We start from the raw sequence: 20,163 nt of genomic DNA, 5'->3' as shown, positions 1-20,163 counted from the left end.
GCGCTGCTGCGAGAGTGGCTAATGCCTAAGACCACACTTCATTTCCATTTTAACAGGAGGGAAAAGAGAGGTCTGTCTGCAGGGTTGTGCTACTGTTTCAATATTTGTTGTTGCTTGATTTCCCTCTGCTCTCTGTAGGAAGAAGTGTCACTGGAGTTTTTACAGCGTCCCTTAAAAAAAAAACACCCCAAGAAAGGCAGCCCCAGCTTTTCCTCGCACACGTCGTTGCTTTCATACCCCTGTTCTCACCAAAACTAGAGCACTTCTAGTGGTGGATGATGAGGTCTCAGCTCTCACAATAGGGTGCTAGACAGACCATCTGCACCCAGAGGATGTTCTTACAAACCCAAGCCCAGCAGCAGTGCCAGGGATCTACCAGGCTCCGTGATCCCGAAGCTCCAACTCTGCTCCAGCACTGCAGCCTAAGCCACGTCCACCTGGGAAACATCACCCAACAAGTCTTTGGAAAAAGGCTCAATCTTCTGCTGAAGACAGCTGGAAAACACCTGGGGTTTGAACCACAGCCCATGAGAGGTGTGTGATAGGCCACCAATGATCCATGAGCCTGGGTTTTATGGTTATGGCTGTGCTATTAAATGAGATGTAGCAAGGATGAGCCTGCATCAGCATGATCTCTGGAATGGTTTGGATTCAGACCATTCAGGTCTCTGCCAAGTGATTCCCAGTCACCATGGGGCCAGGACAGCTGCCAGGAGACCCCCTTTGGGGAGCAAGAGTGCTCAGCTGCATGGCACAAGGCACATCAGCTGGTTGCACAGCCCAAAAAACACTGTCTGACTCAGTCTGGTTGAACTGGCTTAGATGGAACCCAGAGGTTCTAGTCCAAAGAGCTTATCTAACCTGTTCTGCCCTGACTCAGGACAACAGGAGTTGACTCAGAAGTTTGTCTCCTGGAGTACACCTGCAGGACTACATCAGCAGGATGTCTTGGTCTTTGCAGAAAGAGTTGCTGAAGGATCATGTTATTAGAAGCTTAGTCTGGCCAAAGAAAGGAGGAGAAAGAGTGAAACCAGAGATGCCAGTTGCCCACATCACACTGAGCTGATGGCCAGCTCCAGGAAACCTTCATGGGGACCCTGAGTCCCTCATGACCTGGGGCTTACAGGAAAGCTGGGGAGGGACTTTTGACAAGGGCATGTATTGAGAGGACAAGGAGGAAAGGATTAAAACTGGAAGAGGGGAGATGGAGACGAGATATTAGGAAGAAATCCTTCACTGTGAGGGTGGTGAGACTCTGGCCCAGGTTGCCCAGAGAAGCTGTGGCTGCCCCATCCCTGGCAGTGTTGAAGGGCAGGTTGGATGGGGCTTGGAGCAACCTGGGCTGGTGGGAGGTGTCCCTGCCCATGCAGGGGAGTGGGAGTGGATGATCTTGAAGGTCCCTTCCAACCCAAACCAGCCTGGGATCTGTGATCACTCCAGCACCCTGATGGGACAGAGGACAACCACGTTGGGTCCCATAGGTGACTCTGCATGCATCAGACACCTCCTTCCAGCACGTGAGCTCTTGTACTGACTGTTCCCCTTGTCCTCCTTGCTCAAGGGCACACTGCTTCTGTCTCAGAGATCTGTCTCTTGTCTTCTCTTGGATCTCAACTGGTGCCTACACATGGCTTGGAGCTGCCTCCAGAAACCCATATGTGCACATACAGACCATAATAGCAGTCATTGTGCCAGCAGCACCACAACGTTACTGCTACAGAGTCAGGAGGGGGGGGGAAAACGAGTCAAGTTTTGCATTTGAAGCTTTTAAGAGAAAATCCACTGATGGGACAGGACACTCTGGAGCAGTTTGTGTCTCCCTCTGCTCATTCAGGGCTTGTCTCAGGGCTTTGGGAGAGCTCAGTGATGATCCACTGTGAGTCTCACCAGTTTTAGGTTCAGACCAATGAAGACTTCCTGGCACATGATCCAAAGGAAGAGTCTTCTGGCCCCCAGCACCACAACCTCGAGGTGGGATAGGGAAATCCAGCTGTGCTCTGGCATCAGAGCCTCAACAGCTCCTGATTTTGTCTCTCCAGGGATGATCCATACGGCAGACTTGACTCCAGCTGGCCCCATTGTATTGGATCTACAGTGACAGACAACAGGAGCCAGAAACTTTTTGTTCAAGTAGAGCCAGCAGATGTGACACTGAATAAACACAGACAGTCAATCTGCTGAGTAAGAAGGTATCGTTCATATAAATAACATACATCTAATCCTGCTTCCATTTTAAACCCAAATATGGGAATGCAAGATGCTCAGTGCTCTGAACAATGACATGAGGCAAAGGCAGAGAACACACAGCCCCTCTGAGCTCAGTTCCATTCTTATTTCACTTTTCCTTGGAATTCTTTTCAGATCCACAGCTTTCTCCAGGAAGAGCTTCCCACAGAGCCAGTCCAGGCTCATGTCAGATGGGCTAAGTTAGCCTTACAAACCTGGCTGCTGGGCCCTGCTGCTTCTCCTGATCAACCCTCATTAGAGCAATTAAAAGTATTATTCCAGTCATTTGAACCTCAGGCACTTTGAAAATAGGCATCACACCCACTGAAGGGCTTCTCCTGGTCTCAGGGACAGGACCTGTTGGGCTTGACCTCTGAAATGACACATTTCCTGCTTACTGGAAAAGTTTACAAATTTGTAGCTGCCAAAAAAAGTTATTGCATATATGATCTGAATTAGCACACAGGAAAACCTCCTGTTTAGAGATTACATGCAATATTGGAGCAAAAGCCCATGCAAAACATGGAGCTCCTGGAGAGAGTCAAGAAGAGGCCACAGAAATGCTGGAGACAGGCTGGAGACAGGCTGGGAGAGTTGGGGTGTTCAGCCTGGAGAAGAGAAGGCTCCAGGGAGACCTTAGAGCACCTTCCAGTGCCTGAAGGGGCTCCAGGAAAGCTGGAGAGGGACTTGGGGCAAGGGCAGGGAGGGACGGGATGAGGTGGAAGGGTTTCCAGCTGGAAGGGGAGAGATTTAGGTTAAACATTAGGAGGAAATTCTTCACTGTGAGGGTGGTGAAACCCTGGCCCAGGTTGCCCAGAGAAGCTGTGGCTGCCCCACCCCTGGAAGAGTTCAAGGGCAGGTTGGATGGGGCTTGGACCCAGGGGGGTTGCAGCTAGATGGTCTTTAACATCCCTTCCAACCCAAGAGGCCAGTGGCTTCTGAAAACTGATCTCAGCCTTGACCTGACCCTGTACTTCACAAGGGGAAGTATCATCTCCAACATAATGGTGAAAACCAGCCAATTTACTGTCTGTGGTTCTGTTGGGCTCTCACCCAAGAGGTGCTCACAATGAATGACATGATACACCTTGGCCTGGTGATTTTGAAAAAAGCTGGTGGATTTAGAAGGAAGAGATTATTCAATGTTTCATCAGGTCTTTTGGGGTCCTCTTCCCCAGCCACCACAGTGAGTGAGGACCTGGGCTCAATTCACCACTAGCTCCAGGGAGCAGTTCAGCTCCCTGTGGTTTCAGAACTGTTTGTAGATATATTTTCACCTTAAGCCACCCCACCTCAAAAAGAAAACACTCAGAAGAGAAAAAAGGAAAAAGGGAAAGACAGGTGCCCTCCACTGAAAGCAAACCCCTGTTTTCTGGCCAAGAGGCAGAATTTAACATCACCAGTAGAAATATTTCTTCTAAAGAAAAAACTATTACCTTACTATTTTATGAAAGCAGGGAAAGGCAGTAACACTGGACAAGCCTAAATGAGACAGAAACAGGCCAGAAACCCAAAAGCCTGCTGCAAACAGGGTAATAATGAAGGAAAAAGTACAACTCCTTGCTCAGAAAACCTCATCTTGAAGAAATGACAACCTGCACTGCGAGCCCACCCAGCTCATTTCCATCAGTATTTGCTCCCTGATCTACTCACCTGCACTTGGTTTCGTTAGTTTTTTTCCTGGCAGCAATTTTCCTTCTGAGAAGGCAGCAGCACTGGCAAGTTTGGCTGAAACCAGCTCAGGGTCTCACCAGCTACCAGAGGGAGGTGAGAGGCTGATAGGTGTGGATTCACTGATGTCTACTAAAGAGCAAGTTTCTGCTGCAGCTTTAACAGAGCTCAGCTGGGCAATCGATCAGCTGTGAGACAGAAATCCACTGGCAACCCAGCTTCATTACCTCTGCTGCTCACAGAAGAGATTGTTTTTCATCCCAACCCTCCTAATAAACAGCACTTGAAGGAAAAAAGGTGTGTGGACATTACCTCAGTCACAAAGAGGGTGCGTGGATCTATGATGTCCAAGAAGTGCCTGAATCTGCCATAAAACGAAGTCTGGAAGACAGAAAAGAAAAAAAAACAAACAAAAAATGGGTTCAGTTAGAAATTGTGTTTCACCTGCTGCAGAGAAAGCTCTTCTTTCCTCTGCAGAGCTAAAGTAGCAATTAAAAAGAAATAACATAGAAGCTGTTCCCTGGTAATTTGTGACAGGGGACAATGAGGAGCTGGGACACTGCAAACAGCAGCACTGCTATTGGCAGGATGCTGATACCGACGCTTTAATAAAGGGCTGCTAACATAACATCAGGCTGCTAAAACATCCTGGACTTCCCTCCCCCCAAAAAAAAGACATATTGCCTCCTTAACCCTCCCTAGGGGACTCCTGGGAGGTGCATCAGGCCACAAAAACCCAACGTGCAACTCCAGACCTCCCACATCGAGTGATGTTGTCGTAGGAATTGCCACCCTGCAGTGCCTGCAATACCCTCCCTGTGCTGCTTGGCCTTGTCCCCACCATCCCCAGGGACCAGCAGCACCACAGGCTCCCAGATTTTGGGGACAGATTAGTGTGAAGGAACTCCTGCACCCATATTCTGCTGGGGGTGGGGGGGGAGAAAGGTATGTGAAATGATCTTTTCAAATGGTCTAAAAAGAGTTGAAAGTCTGGACAATGAAAGAAGTGTTTTACTCCTTGAGGGGAAGAATAAGAAAGGGAAAAGACAAGACTAAGAACAAACCCAGTTCTGTGTCTTATGTTTACTGCAGTCCAGGCCCTACCTAGGGCTGGGATTCATTGTCATAGAACTACAGAATACCAGGCTGGAAGGGCCTCAACTGGTCCAACCTTTCATGGCAAATCCATGGCCTAGACAAGAAGGTCCACCACCCTATACAGCTGCACCTTGAAAGTGTCCAACATTGTGCTTGGCCCTGCACAAACCCAAAGCAGAAGGTGGACTGAGCAACCTGGTCTAGTGGGAGGTGTCTCTGCCCATGCAGGGGGCTGGATCTAGATGATCCTTAAGTCCCTTCCAACCTAAACCAGTCTGGGATTCTATGAGGACTGTGAACCTTAACGAATGTCAAAGAAACCATAACTTTATGGCTTGGGCTTAGTCTTAGCTGCACGTTTGGAAAAATCCCATCTAGATGTGCTGGTGGAGGGATAACACTGAGCAAAAGCTGGTGAAGATGCTTTTGCTGGGAGCAGCCAAAGTGTCTGAAGGACCAGAAAGGGATCGAGAGAACTGGGAACAAAGTCTGAAAGAAAGAGCAGGGTGTCTGTGAGAAAGGCTGGAAAGGTCATGGGCAGCTCCAAAGGAACAGAGAGCAGTTTTGAGTCAGTGTTTAGAAACTAAATACAAATGAAAAATTGACTTTAGGCAAGCCCAAAGCACAGGACCATGCAATATTGATACACTGGGAGCACTCAGGATACAGGTACCTCATCACTCCAACACCACCCTGCATTCTTTCATCAGGATGCAGATGTAGGCTGAGCATCAGAGCTGCCTCAGTGCAGCCTGGACTCTCACCTGAGTGTTCTGAGGGCACCAGAGCCCTGGAACAGGCTGCCCAGGGAGGTTGTGGAGTCTCCATCCCTGGAGACATTCCAAACCCACCCGGACATGTTCCTCTGGGATCTGCTCTAGGGGATCCTGCTCTGGCATGGGGATTGAACTAGATGATCTCCAGAGGTCCCTTCCAACCCCCACCATTCTGTGATTCTGTGAAGGACAAACATGGGGCAGCCTGGTCTGGTGCTGCTCTCTCTCCCATGGCTTCTCCTCAGCAGAATTTGCAGCCCATTGTGGATGCAGAAAGGACCTAGGTCACAGATCTCCAGACACTCTGGGATATTGGGACCCCTTTGCCCTGGGTCCTCTCCAGCCCTGTGCAGGAAAAGCTCTTTCTCCATTTGTAACAGAAACCTGCTTAAATAAAGGCCTGGGCTATGGATCCAGCAGCAGGATGGCATTTAATCACAGCCTGGCATCACTTTAGGAAACATGCTGGTTCTCCTCTGCTGAGACCATGGAGCACAGAGAAACAGCACTAACACTGCCTCCTTGCTCAGGCACAATTCCTTCTCCCATGGCAGCTCCCAGGAATGTCCACCACCTCCCCTGGCAACACCCCGTTCTCAGCTGCGTACAAAACTCTCTGCTGTTATTTTCCCATGTTCTGCACTAAAAAAAGAAAAAAAAAACCCCACAACCAAGTAGCTTCACATTACTTCGGAGGGGGGGGGGAAGGAGGGGAAAAAAAGCCTGGTGGTTTTTAATTAGCGTTGATTTAATTAACGCTAATCCTGGTACTATCTAGCTTCTGCGAGCTTGACATTTTGCTGCCGCACTTTTCTTTTTAGATGAAGATCTCTGCAGATGCCACTGTCCTCCACATCCCTCCTGCCAGTGGTGCAGGAGTGACATGACTAATGGGTGACTCACTCAGTCCCTGTCACGTCATCCCAAGTGCTCCCACCTACCATGTCCCTCTCCCACTGCCCACCCCAAGCAGCAGAATTCAGAGCAGGACACAGTTAGAACTAGAACAGGAGGGGGGGGGGGGGGGGGAGGTGTTTAAATTCAAAGTGGTTGTAAAAGGCATTTCATGCTGAGAAAAAACCCCACAGTATTCAACAGAATTAAACAGAGTATCAGTGCAGCTTCAGCAGGTTTGCTGGGGACACCAAGCTTTGTGGTGTGGTTGACATGCTGGAGGGAAGGGACATCATCCAGAGGGATCTTGACAAGCTGGAGAAGTGGGCTCGTGCAAACTGCATGAAGTTCAACCAGGCCAAGTGTAAGGTCCTGCACCTGGGTCAGGGCAATCCCGAGTACAAATACAGGCTGGGGGGAGAATGGATCAAAAGCAGTCCAGAGGAGAAGGATCTGGGTATGATGGTGGATGAGAAGCTCAACACGAGTCAGCATCGTGCACTGGAGCCCAGAAACCAACCGTGTCCTGGGCTGCATCAAAAGGAGTGTGGTCAGCAGGGCCAGGGAGGGGACTGTCCCCTTTGCTCTGCTGAGACCTCTCTGCAGGGCTGGATCCAGTGCTGGAGCCCTCAACATAAGCAAAACGTGGAGCTCCTGGAGACAGTCCAGAGGAGACCACGGAGATGCTCAGAGGGCTGGAGCAGCTCTGCTCTGGAGACAGGCTGGGAGAGTTGGGGTGTTCAGCCTGGAGAAGAGAAGGCTCCAGGGAGACCTTAGAGCACCTTCCAGTGCCTGAAGGGGCTCCAGGAAAGCTGGGGAGGGGCTTGGGACAAGGGCAGGGAGGGATGGGATGAGGGGGAATGGATTAAAACTGGAAGAGGGGAGATTTAGGTTGAACATGAGGAGGAAATCCTTCACTCTGAGGGTGGTGAGACCCTGGCCCAGGTTGCCCAGGGAAGCTGTGGCTGCCCCATCCCTGGCAGTGTTGAAGGGCAGGTTGGATGGGGCTTGGAGCAACCCGGGCTGGTGGGAGGTGTCCCTGCCCATGCAGGGAGTTGGAACTAAATGATCTTGAATGTCCCTTCCAACCCAAACCAGTCTGGGATTCTGTGGTTTTACACCCACTTTACAAAGGTGCAACTGACAGTACAAGGCACAGGAAAGAAAGAGACCACAGGTTTGAATGTGCAGGATATAAATGTTATTTTAGAATATTTAAATTTGCAAAGGTGCAGAGATCCTCAGGAAGCTGGTCCTTACACTCACAGGCACAGAATAGTCACTTTTGGAAGGGACCTCTGAAGATCATCTGCTAGAGCAGGATCATCTACAGTGATCACACAGGAACATGTTCAGATGTGTTTTGAAAGTCTCCAGAGAAGGAGACTCCACAACCTCTCTGGGTAGCCTGTCCCAGGGCTCTGTCACCTGCACAGTAAGTTTTTCCTCATCTTTAGCTTCAGAAGCTGTTTGCCTCAGGTACATCACTGGTCTCCTGCCCTGATCCTTGCCTCCTGCAACCTCAATAATACTCTGCTCTGGACACACCTCAGCAGCTCAAACCCATCCTGCCCCAATCCTGTTCCCACACCCGATGCTGCAACCCTCTGATGAGGGAGCCAAGGATGCCAAAAGTCTCAGCCTTCCATGAGGGATTCGTTTCCAGGTGCTGGTGTTGCCTGAACCTGTTTGTTCTGTGGGCAGACAAGCCCCAGGGCAAGGGCAGGACCAACACGAGCAGGGTCAGGACAAGCCCTGACTCAGTCTCCCACAGAACTGCACAGTAAGGTCCAGAGCCATCAAATAAAACCAAAAAAATCATTATTTTTACCATGCAGAGCTGCTGACCAGTCCTTCAAATGCTGAGATCCAACAACTGCACCTCTTGGTACAGAGACACACAAATCCTACCAGAGGTGCTGCCACCCAGGAAGGCAAGAAGAGCTTTTCCAGCCTCGTGAAACTTGAAAACAAGTGTATGAAAAAAAAAAGTCTTGGGGCTTTCTGAAGGTTTTCTGCAAGAAGGGAAGTTGGTTTATCCTCCCAGCCTTCTTCTGGGAAAAAAAAATAATCTGAATATACAGGCTAGGCTGGGAACCAGGAAAACTGACACGGAGAAGCAGCAGGCACTGTGCTATGGACCTGCTAGGAGATGATGGCCAGTGTCCTTTCCTCAGACAGCACAAAGCACTTCATGGTGCAAGGTCACCAAGGGCCAACTGCTCATCTGCCAGCAGACAGGACTTGCTCCCTTCATCCCCACTTTTACAAAAATAAATAAATTACCTCCTTGCTACTGCTATTTCAAAGCAAGGACAAGGGGAAGGCTCAGGTACTTCTTCTCTAGGTGAAACACAAGGTAGTAGCAAGTTCTCAGGAACATCTCTGACCACCAGGGATGCAGAGAGACCAGGCAGGGAGACCCAAAGTTCAAGCCCATCCTCCCTCACCCAAGGCAGGCAACAAGGCCCAACTGATCAGCTGTGGTTTCCACTTGAATTACCATGAGCTCTCCAAAATGCAGTTCCATAAACATGATTTTTCTTGTTGCTCTTACTATCAATTACAGAATCACAGAATCATCCTGGTTGGAAAAGACTTTGAAGAACATCCAGTCCAACCATAACCTAACCTACCCGTTCAGTGCTTAAATCATGTCCCTCAGCACCACATCTACATTTCTTCTAAACACTCCCAGGGATGGTGACTCCACCACCTCCCTGGGCAGCCTGTTCCACTGTCCAACAATTCTTTGGGTAAATAAATTCTTTCTAATATCCAGTCTAAACCTCCCCTGGTGCAACTTCAGGCCATTTCCTCTCATCCTGTCATTATTCACTTGAGAGAAGAAGCCAATTCCCACCTCCCTACAACCTCCTTTCAAGTAGTTGTAGAGAGCAATGAGCCTCTTGGAAGCAAAAACCACTCCTGGCTCCTCGATCTCCCACAAAGGGGATTCTGCTGCTCCACCACCACCCAACCTTTCCAGCAGAAGGGTTGTTGTCACCCTGAGGCTCAAGTCTCCACCATGGCAATTGAAGGCAGACTCTACCTGCTCTCTTTCCCAGATCCCAAGAAGCAGGATGAGCCACAGTCCCGTGGCAGGGAGTTATCCTTGAATGCATCTGGGTCAGCCTGGGATGCTCACGGGTCAGCTCAATGTCCCTTGTCACCACCACGAGACAGCACAGCAGAAGCCAAGCCACTAACAGACCTCCTGCCCTGGTGCCTCCAGTCCAAGTTGCTTCAAACAAGGCAACTCCCAGGCCAACATTTTCCAGCTTTGTTAATCAACCAGCTGGAAACAAACAATTCTAATTGGTAAAAGAGCACTTTCCCCATCCTGCTTCTCCCCCCTCATGCACACACAAGCTGGGCAGCCAAAAAAACAGGGGGAAAAGACACAAATAACGTTTGGACTTGATGATCTTCAAGGTCTTTTCCAACCAAAAATGATTCTGTGATTCTGAACGAAGCTCAGCCTTGGAGAGGGGAGAGGAGCATCAAAGTGAGATGAAGGGCAGAGCAAGATGGGTGAAAGTCCCCAGTTCTACACCTAAAACATCTCAAAAATCAATCCACCATGCCTGGTTTCATGAAAAAAAACCAACACAAAAGAGCAGATGAGCATGAGTTTGAACAAGGTTGGTTTGTTTGGTTTTTTTTAAACTCTGATGAACAAGAGCCTCATTTAGCCACAACAGAAGCCCTCTGAGAACCAGCTAAAATGGAACCAAAATTCAAACCAAGGGCAAAGTTGTCTTCTTGAGGCTGCACCCAAAGACCACCTGCTCAGCCCTCCCAAGCAGCAGTGGAATTACCATGACTGTGCAAAAAAAATCCATTGTTTTTACTGCCATCCAGGCATGGGACTTTGGGTTTTTTTGCCATTTCAGATGCATGTGGAAAGATGCTTGACTGCTGGACCTTACTGGTTGCCTTTCCATCAGGCCCCTGACTAGGAGCCATCAGGTTATTTTGTTAAATTAGTTTAAAGATTGTTCTTTGTTTTCATGGTTGCATGCAAAAAAACCCACAAAACAAAACAAAAACCAACAACAACAAAACAAACAAACAAAAAAAACCATCCCAAATCCTAATAATTTGGAAATTTAGGGGCAAATTAAGTCAGATCCAACTGTTGCACATCAGCTGCAACTCAAGATGCCTTCATGACCATGACCACAAAAGTGAACCAAAGACCAGATCAGGATTCTGGTCTCCAATCCTGACTCAAACACTTCCAGGCAAATACAAAGTTTCTACAGAATAAGGAGCAAATCAACAGCCTAAATACAACAGTCTGTTTTGCAGAGTGACCACAGGCAAGGAGCCTTCAAGAAGGGCTTCTTTGGCAGTCACACTCTGAAGGATTGGTCACCACCATGGGGTTACCAGGACCCAACCCAGAACCCCCCCTGAACACTTTTATTTTCATTTTCCAGCTGACATTTTACACTTGGGCTCCACTGAGCAGGGAGGCACCTTTTGTGATGGGATTATTGTGTCTAACTGTGAATAACAGGGATGAGAAATAAAGAAGTAAAGCCATCACAACATTGTTTCTGCTTAAAATACATTCAACTTCCACATTTTTTTTGGCCAGGAGCAAATGAATCCATTGCACATGACTGGTTGTCTCTGCCACACTCCAAAGCAGCAGGTAAAGCCAAGTGATTGGGCAGACAATGACCTGACCTTCTCAGTTTTCTTGCAGGACCTTTTTGGCCCTGCTAAGAGGAACGGAGAAGCCCCTGTAAAGAAGCTGATTTAAAGAAATATGTTCAGAAACACGTTACAAAGACACTTTCCTTATCCCTTTCTCCTTTTTTTTTTTTTTTTTTAAAAAAAAAAAACAAAAACAAAACCAAAAACAACTGTTTAAAATTTGGTACTGATCTAGATCAGCCCAGATGCTGCCACATCCTGCTGGGGTTTCTACAGCAAAGAGATGTCCCAGGAAATCCAGAGCCTGCCTTCAGGTGAAGCACAAGATTGCAGTTTCTAGTGTTTATACTTTTCTTCTAAGTGCTTGAAGCTCTGCCATTGCCAAAGTGTGTTTACTTCCCCTGGGTTGTGATTGCTATTTTTTAAAGCTTTTTTTTTTTTGCTGAAGGGCTTTAGGATACCCCAAGCAGCTGGTGCTCTTGTACTTGAGAGAATCATCTCAGCAAAATGGGGCTAAAACAAGTCCTGGGGTGCAGGACAAGCAGGGCAAGGCCCTGTAGGAAACACCTGCCTGCAGCTCATGTTGGAAGTCCTTACACTTAGGGCACCACTTTCTGCAGGCTGTCAGGATGGAGCACCCTGTTATTCCTGCAACTCAGCCAGCCAAGGCAGTGCTCAGCCCTTCTCCCACCAGCCACTGCCTTGTCCCAGGCCCTGGCAAACACATTTTGTTCATTAATTCACTATTATAAATGCTAAGAAGAGGGAAATTAGCTTTATTTGCCTTTTAAATGCCATTTCAGTGCTAAGTGTTATTCACTCCCCCAGAGTGTCTCTTTTTGCTGCACATCACACGTGAACTCCTTTCATTTCCCATACCTCCTTCTGACCCTTCCTCCTCCATCTTTTCTCCATCATTCCATGCCCATTACCATCTAGTAAGGGGAAAGCACAATATTTCCACCTCCCTCCAAGGTCTGAATTGGACACACCATCGATGCATCCATCCAGCAAACCCCCAGTTGTCAGGACATGCCACAGGAGGAGGATCAAGCCCCGGGGCACAGGAGCAGCCAGGCACAAGGCAGCCAACCAAACCAGATTTGCATGAGAATTCAGGATGGTTCCTTTTTACCAGGATAATTCCCATCTCTCACCATCATACTCATGCAAAGGATGGAGCTTGCAAGAGGCCCAGAAGCTTGACCTTCAGCTCCCAAATATCCAATCATGGCCTTTTTCCTGTGACATCTGCTGTAGTAAACAGTTCTCAGAAGGAAAAAAAAAAAGATCTAAATAACACCAATTTCCTGTGATTAATGGTGGCTATTTTGGGATCATTTCTCACCAGCCTGCAAGCAAGATGAAGTTCTGCAGAGAGCTAGGAATATTAATTCCCTTCCATGGCAGAGCAGTTCAGGGCAAGCACAGGACAGCTCCAGCTCATTGCAGTGGCTGTGCTGAGGGCCCTGCAAGATCCAGCTGACTCCAGGGTGAGAACTGGAAAGAAACTCCTCCAGAAATGTGGGGAAGGGTGCTGAGAGACAGAGAAGTGACCATAAAAAAATGATAGGTTTATAACCATCAAGAGGGCAGGTATTCCTAGAGAGCATATGCTGGGCAGCCCCGGGAAGTGCAGGAGATACACAAACTTTGCCAACTTAATTACAGTGTGATTTTAAAAAGAACTTAATTAAGGCAGAGCAAAAGGCATGTAGGCTTGGGGCTTCTTTTTGAGCTAGAAGTCAGACTTACACAAACTTTAAATTAACTTGGAAGAGATTGAAGGTAAATCTTAACAGAATTAAGAAAACTCAAGCCGTTGAGCAGCAGGACACCAGAGCTGGGTAACTGCACCCACAGCTGTGGTTCACCTCAACTGCAAGTTTAGCCCCATCCCTGGCAGTGTTGAAGGGCAGGTTGGATGGGGCTTGGAGCAACCTAGGCTGGTGGGAGGTGTCCCTGCCCATGCAGGAGGTGGGACTGGATGACCTTGAAGGTCCCTTCCAACTCAAACCATTCTATGATTCTACCATTGTTAGCACTAATGTCCTTATAAAACATTTCTGAGCTTAGCATGTGTTGGGTTCCAACATTTGCAACACCTGCAAGGTCAGGCTCTGACAACAGCACATCCCTAAGGATGCTGTTAATACCTGGGGAACAGAAATGGCATGTTTGGCCAACAGAATAAAACATCCTCAGCACATTGTGTACATGCTGAGCTGTTCAAGGCATAAAAATGATGTTTATTTTTCAGGTTTGGGTTTATTCCCCTTATTTCCCCCTCCTTCCCCTGATGGATTTCAGATCTGCAGCTTGTTTTTCATTATTAGGTCCTCCTTAGCAAAGAGGACAAGGCACACACACGAGTTCTCCTTGTTGAGATGACCACCCTCGACCTCAGCTGTGAAGAAAGCCAGTTCCCACTTGTTTGGTTTCACCCTTGCTCACAGTCCTGCTGCACTAGCTGAGACAACCTCACCTTACTTTTCAGAGGGCTGACCCCAGTAAAACCACCAGAGTTTAACTGGTGCCATCTCCCTCCAGCAGCTAACACCCCTGGGTGGCAATCAACCCCAACCTCTCCCCTTATTTAGACCCCTGCTGGAAAGGTTTCCTCAACTCATCTGATAGAAAAGAAATGATAGGATTTATTTTGCCCCAAGTAAATGCCTGGCAAAAACTCCAGAGCATTGGGAACACACATCTAGGGCTTTGGCTCTAAAACAGGGAGCACCAAGCAAATCCTTTATTAAAAAAAAAACAACCAACACATCATAGAAGCACCATAAAAACCCACAAAACACAAAAAACAACCCAAGCAGGAGTATGTCTAACCAATTAGAGCTACTCATCAGAAAATTAAGTCCTTATCACACATGCTCAAGCATTATGTCCTCATTTCTGCCTTTACCTAAAAATAGCTTGCTTCCATGGGGAGGCAGAGGCTTCTTTTTCCCAGCAAAGACACACACACACACACAAAAAAAGGTGACTCGACAAAATGCCACTTGCCCGGAGATCAAGGAAAACAAGTGGAACTGGAATAAACAAAGGATGGGAAAAAGGGGAATTTAATAACCTCCAGAGGTGGTGCTGGGGATGGATGTGTCCTGCCTGCTGTCCTAAATTCTGCTCAGTCTCTTTCCAGAGGCTCTGAGTCAGTGGGGGGAGGAAACCACTGTGTCTCCTCTGAACCAAATCCCCAGGCAGCCGAGTTTGCTCTCCAAGGTTTTTTGTTCCTAACACACAACTTTTCCTTGTTTTCCTCCACAGGGACAAAGATGCTTAGCACAGCTCCCTGCACCTCTCCCAGCCCCAGTTTTCATCAAATCTCCTCTTAAACAGCCCCAGACCTGCTCCCAGCCAGTGTTTCAGAGGAAAAGCAAAGCCTGTCGTCACAGAGGGATACGTCTAGAATTTAAACAACCACCCAAAGTGTCACTAATCCTTTCCAAAACAAGCAAGACATCCTTTGTCAGCTGGACCACTGAAGCAGAGATCTTAGAAACAGATAAAAAGCTGCAACAGGCCACTGGAAGAACAGGAAAAGCTATGGGGAAAACACACTGAGCAGCTGACAGAAAAAGATCCCAGTGTTTAAGGTCCACTGATCCCTCAGGCTTATGTAGGGGCTCCTTCCAGCCCCAGAGACTAAATGTTGGTAGCAAACCCCAAGGTGAAGAGGGGGGAAAGTCAATAACCATAGCTGTGTGACCCAGAGATGAAGGACCTGGGCAATGCCAGGGGGTGTGATGGCAGTGGGCACGTGGCTGCAGCGCTGGTGGGACAGGCTGCGGTGTCACAGCCCCAGCAGAGCTGATCCCAGGGTCCAACCATGAACCCTAAGGCCTGGCAACACTTCAGCCTCTCTTGTCCTGCAGAGCTGCCGGATCCCAGCCTGGGCTGCACTTTGTACCACGGGCAGATGGAGCAGGGGAGAGCAGAGTCAGAGCAGGCAGGAGACTGGCACCACAACCCGTCCCTCCAGCTCCCACCAGATCCTCCACGCTGCTCTTCAGAAAACTTGACAGGAAAAGAATAAAACCACTCCAGAAAAGCACCCCTGAGCCATCTAGTCCTGAGGACAACCCTCACCCTGGATCTGGGCCACAGTGTAAAGGCACCTCGCTCATCTCCCAGGAGTGGCAAGAAGGAGAGAGGACGTCTCCCCTCAAGCGCGAAGGCATCGTTACCATCCTGCCATACCCCTCGGAAACATTTTCTAAATGTTGCTACAAGTGACAGTCGCTCCTTAATGAACAGAACGCACCGATTCTGTGCCTGACTCGCTGCCAAGTGTGCCTCAAATCATCTGTGGTGTCTAGAAGGGAGTAGCGTCTCCTCCTCCTCCTCTCCTTATTAAAAAGCTCCGTCTCCCCAGCCTGAGAATCCCTCGGCTCGCACAGCCGAGCAGGCTCCTGGCGTGGGGAAGTCACCCCTTCCTTGCTGTGGGGGATCTGTCACTCCCAGGAGGTCCCACCAGGACCTCCCGTACAGGGATAAGGCAGAGAGGGAAGAGGGATGTAGATCTGAGAGCTGGCTCCCCACGGGAGGCTGGCAACTGGACTCCTCAGCAACCCAAACGGGTGGCCTGGGTCAAGCCAAGCTCTGCGAGCTGCAATTAGCAAGTCAGATGGTTGGCAAACAGCAATCCCGTGCAGACTCCATGTGGATGGTAGGAAAAGAGTCTCCTTGGAGACTGCCCCAAGAGTGGGAGGGGGGAATGACATCTACTAATGAGCAGACTTCTGCTCCTCGTTCTTGTTTCGGTAATTGCAATGGCTCATTCCCCTCCAGAGGGGTCTTGCCCAGCTGAAGAACGACAGAACTTCCATCAGCTGTGTCAGAAGCCTGAGAATGAAGAAGAATCCCTGCCAGCTGTGCCATAGCAGGGACCCTGCAGGCAGCTTGTGAAGGGAGGCTGTGGAAGGTGGCAGTGGGGCCAAGCTGCTCCGACTCCCGCACCAGCTCTCCTCCCTCAGAGACAGCTGCTGTGGGCCACAGGCCTTCCTCACCCTTCCCCAGCCATCGGGCACTAAGGATGGGGTGGCTCTGATGTATGGATGCTGCTTTCTCACCTCACATGTTGTCCCAAACCAGGTTTCTTCCTCAGCCACCTTAGAGAGCGCACGCATCATTTCCTGAGCATCAGCCCCTGCCCAGTCACCCCTGAGCAGTCGAGTGACCCCATGGCACAGACAGTCCCCTGGAAGGAGACCACAGCACCCACCAGAGTGGTCATAGGATCCCAGAATGGTTTGAGTTGGAAGGGACCTTCAAGATCATCCAGTTCCAACCCCCCTGCATGGGCAGGGACACCTCCCACCAGCCCAGGCTGCTCCAAGCCCCATCCAACCTGCCCTTCAACACTTCCAGGGATGGGGCAGCCACAGCTTCTCTGGGCAACCTGGGCCAGGGTCTCACCACCCTCACAGCCAAGAATTTCTTCCTGATGCCCAACCTAAATCTACCTCTTCCAGTTTGAAACCCTTCCCCCTCATCCTACCCCTCCCTGCCCTTGTCCACAGCCCCTCCCCAGCTTTCCTGGAGCCCCTTCAGGCACTGGCAGGTGCTCTAAGGTCTCCCTGGAGCCTCCTCTTCCCCAGGCTGAACACCCCAGCTCTCCCAGCCTGCAGCTGCTCCAATCCTCAGCTCTCCCTGGCTCGCTCCTGCCTCCCAGACCCAACCCCAACCCCATCCCCCCCACCCACCCACCACCCCGGGCCTTGCCACGGAGGCCCCGCTCCCTGCTGGGGCAGCTCTCCACCGCCCTGGCGGTGTCAGGGACCAGCACTCCCGCCCCGGGGCCGGGGGATGAAGGTCGGGGCCGCACCAGGACCCGCACCCAGCCCCGCGGTGCGGGGCAGCGCCCGCCAGGCTCGAACCCGCGGCCCTAGCGCTTCCTACCGCGGGGAGGGGGCGGCGGCTTTGACTGACAGGCGCGCGGCCCAATGGCAGCGGGGCTGCGCACCAATCAGCGCGCGGCGCCGCGGGAGGGCGGGACGAGGGGAGCCGGGGGGTCTCTCCTGACGGGAGCTGGTGGCGGGGGGAGGGGGGGGTGGATGAAACCGGCGGCGACGCGGTGGGGTCGGGGAGCTCCCTGTGCCCCCTCCCGCCTCCCCCTCGCCCGGTACCTGCTCGAAGCGGGGCTTCCCCAGCTGGAACGGGGGATACTCCGCCGGGTCCGCCATCCCCTTCGCGCGCCGCAAGCGCCACTTTAAACAGCCTCCCCCCCGCCCCCTTGGAGGCCACGCCCCTTGCGCCGCCAGCGCAGCCCCGATTGGCTGCCGCCCCACCGCAGCTCCCGCGGGGCATGCTGGGAGATGTAGTCCGCCCGGCGGGAGGCGGAGCAAAGGAGCAGGCTGGGCCGCGGGGCATGCTGGGAAATGTAGTCCGCGGCGGCGGCGGCGCGGGGCACGGCGGGAAGCGCTGTTGGGCGGGAAAGCTGAGGGGAGCGGAGGGGGGATCCCTTGAGATGGGGGGTCCCGGGCGCGCACACCTGGTCTGCCCTGCGAGACCATCCAGAGCCACCCCCTGCATGGGCAGGGACACCTCCCGCCAGCCCAGGCTGCTCCAAGCCCCATCCAACCTGCCCTTCAACGCTGCCAGGGATGGGGCAGCCACAGCTTCCCTGGGCAACCTGGGCCTCACCTCCCTCAGGGTGAAAAATACCCCTCAGCACCAGCACAGCTGCCTCAGTGACACCCACGCAGCCGCCGGAGCGAGGGCGGTGGCAGGAAGGTGAGGGGGAAGGCGGGCCAGGCCCCTGCCTCCGTCCTGCCACCGCCTCGGCAAGTCACAGCATCACACCCAAAGGTGAAAAAGCCCAGAGACTCCTGGAAAAAAAACAAAACCAAAAACACCAAAAACCAACACAATCCACAAAAAAACCCACCTTCGGATCTCATCGTTTCCTTCTGGAAACAGACGTGATGACTTTGACGGGAGCCTAGCCAGCTGCTGTTGACCTTTAACAAGACGTGATGAAAAGCAGAGAATAGGAAACCCGGGCATAATGAGTTTGCTTCGTTGCAGACCGGTTCTGTCCCCTCCCGGGGTGTCGGGATTTGTGGAGATAAAGGCAAGGTCGTGCGGGGCTGGGGGCGGGAGGGGCGCGCGAAGCCATCTCCAGCATCCTCTCCTCTAGATTAGTGGAATAAGAAGGGTCTGGCCCTTCAAACGCTGGTGAAATTGCTTGGAGGATTAGGATCGATTCTCCGAGGAAGAGCAAAGGGGCAGCAAAGGGAGGGGGGAGGTGGGGAGGAAGCAGGGAAGGCGGCGGGGGTGCCAGAGGAAGGCTTGGGGCAGCAGAAATGAAGGCAATGGATGACAGAGCAGGTCAGAAGCTGATTCTCCACCTCAGGAGGGATTAAACAATCTACCTCAACAGAAAAACATCCCTTATTTTTCCGCTATGCAGGGAAAAATACGAACACACCAACCCCTTGCTGTGGGGATGCTGGTGCTCGGCGTTAGGCGTGGGGTGCTGGTTCAGTTCCCTTGCTCTCCTTCCATCTGCAAAACCAGCTTCTGGTTTTAGCCTAAGTCACCGCTGATCCCCTTCACCGACTCTGAAACCTCCTGCAGCTCTGGGTAGAAAAGGGACAGGAAAGGGGCTCAGTGCAGAGCCTGCCGTAAGTACAACCCCAGGTCCAGAGCCCTCACCCCACAACAGCTGGCTGTTCGGTGGGGAGAAGCTCCTTTGCACCTGCACAAGGACAGAGCTTCTACCAGAGCAGAGAAGTGTCACTTTCATAGAATCACAGAATGGTTTGAGTTGGAAAGATCCTTAAAGATCATCCAGTTCCAACCCCCCTGCATGGGCAGGGACACCTCCCACCAGCCCAGGCTGCTCCAAGCCCCATCCAACCTGCCCTTCAACACTGCCAGGGATGGGGCAGGCACAGCTTCTCTGGGCAGCCTGGGCCAGGGTCTCACCTCCCTCACAGCAAAGAATTTCCTCCTCACGTCTCACCTAAATCTCCCCTCCTCCAGTTTTAATCCATTGTCCCTCGTCCTCTCACTCCCTGCCTTTGTCCAAAACAAAACCCTTTGGCTGTGACTGGTGCTCAACAAAGCGGCTCTTCCTTCCCTAAAGGTTTCATCCTGTACTTCACAAAAGTAAACGCAGCAAAATCCTCCGGGCTCTCCACACAGAGGGATGAAACCCCAGATCTCTCCCAAGGGAAACCCCCTCCCTCCCGCTGCAGCAGAGCCAGAGAATTGATACAATCCCCAATGTTGACACACGAAATGTTTTGTAACAACAGAGGGGAGAGAATCTGTTTATCTAAAACCACATTTGGAGTGACATAAGACTATCACTTTTTTGGTTAAATACCAGAAAGAATATCAATTCTTTGGCTGATATCAATCTAACCAGATCCATTTATCCTGACAACTCACATTTCTCTGGTTTGGGGAAGAAGAGAGGGGGGGGGTGTTGCTCCCTGAGATCAGAGACACTTAAGTCAACACTGACCTTTCTGGTTTGGTGGTGGGGAGGAACAAGCCCCCCAAGATTCCTGAGTGGGCTCCTCTAGGAACCAAGAGAGATGTGGTGGGGGGAGGCTCTGAGGGCCACCCCACCCGTGACAGCTGGGGCTGCCTGCTGGCTCAGGGAGGAAGTCACAGGAACACGTCTTGTCGGCTTCCATCTGTAAAAGCAGATTTGAAGAGAACTTGTGGCGGGCAGTGGAACTCGGGCTTCGAACAGCAAACCCCACCAGCTCTTCCTGCAGGGACAGGAATGATCTGCACCAAGCCCCGGCCTGTGCTTCTGCTTCCAAGCAGGCAGAGGTGCCCAGTAAGGCAATTTTAGCAG

The 20,163-nt window shown here is 51.0% G+C and overlaps 1 protein-coding gene across 2 annotated transcripts in view; it reads right to left on the bottom strand.

The window, feature by feature from the left end:
- The window catches only part of SFXN5 (sideroflexin 5), a 177,057-nt gene extending 159,491 nt beyond the window's left edge, over nt 1-17,566 (bottom strand). For both annotated transcript variants that reach the window (XM_051617365.1, XM_051617366.1), the window contains exons 1-2: nt 17,474-17,566; nt 4,210-4,278 (exon numbers count right to left, since the gene is read on the bottom strand). In XM_051617365.1, coding sequence (XP_051473325.1) covers nt 4,210-4,278; nt 17,474-17,530 — 126 coding nt within the window. In that variant the 5' untranslated portion in view covers nt 17,531-17,566. The remainder of the gene's footprint in view (nt 1-4,209; nt 4,279-17,473) is intronic.
- Between the last annotated feature and the right edge of the window lie 2,597 nt (nt 17,567-20,163).

Source organism: Apus apus, chromosome 4 (assembly GCF_020740795.1).
Source record: "Apus apus isolate bApuApu2 chromosome 4, bApuApu2.pri.cur, whole genome shotgun sequence".
In the NCBI taxonomy this organism is placed as follows: Eukaryota; Metazoa; Chordata; class Aves; order Apodiformes; family Apodidae; genus Apus; species Apus apus.
Note: the sequence above shows the minus strand (reverse complement) of the source record. Positions and strands in the feature narration are given on the sequence as shown.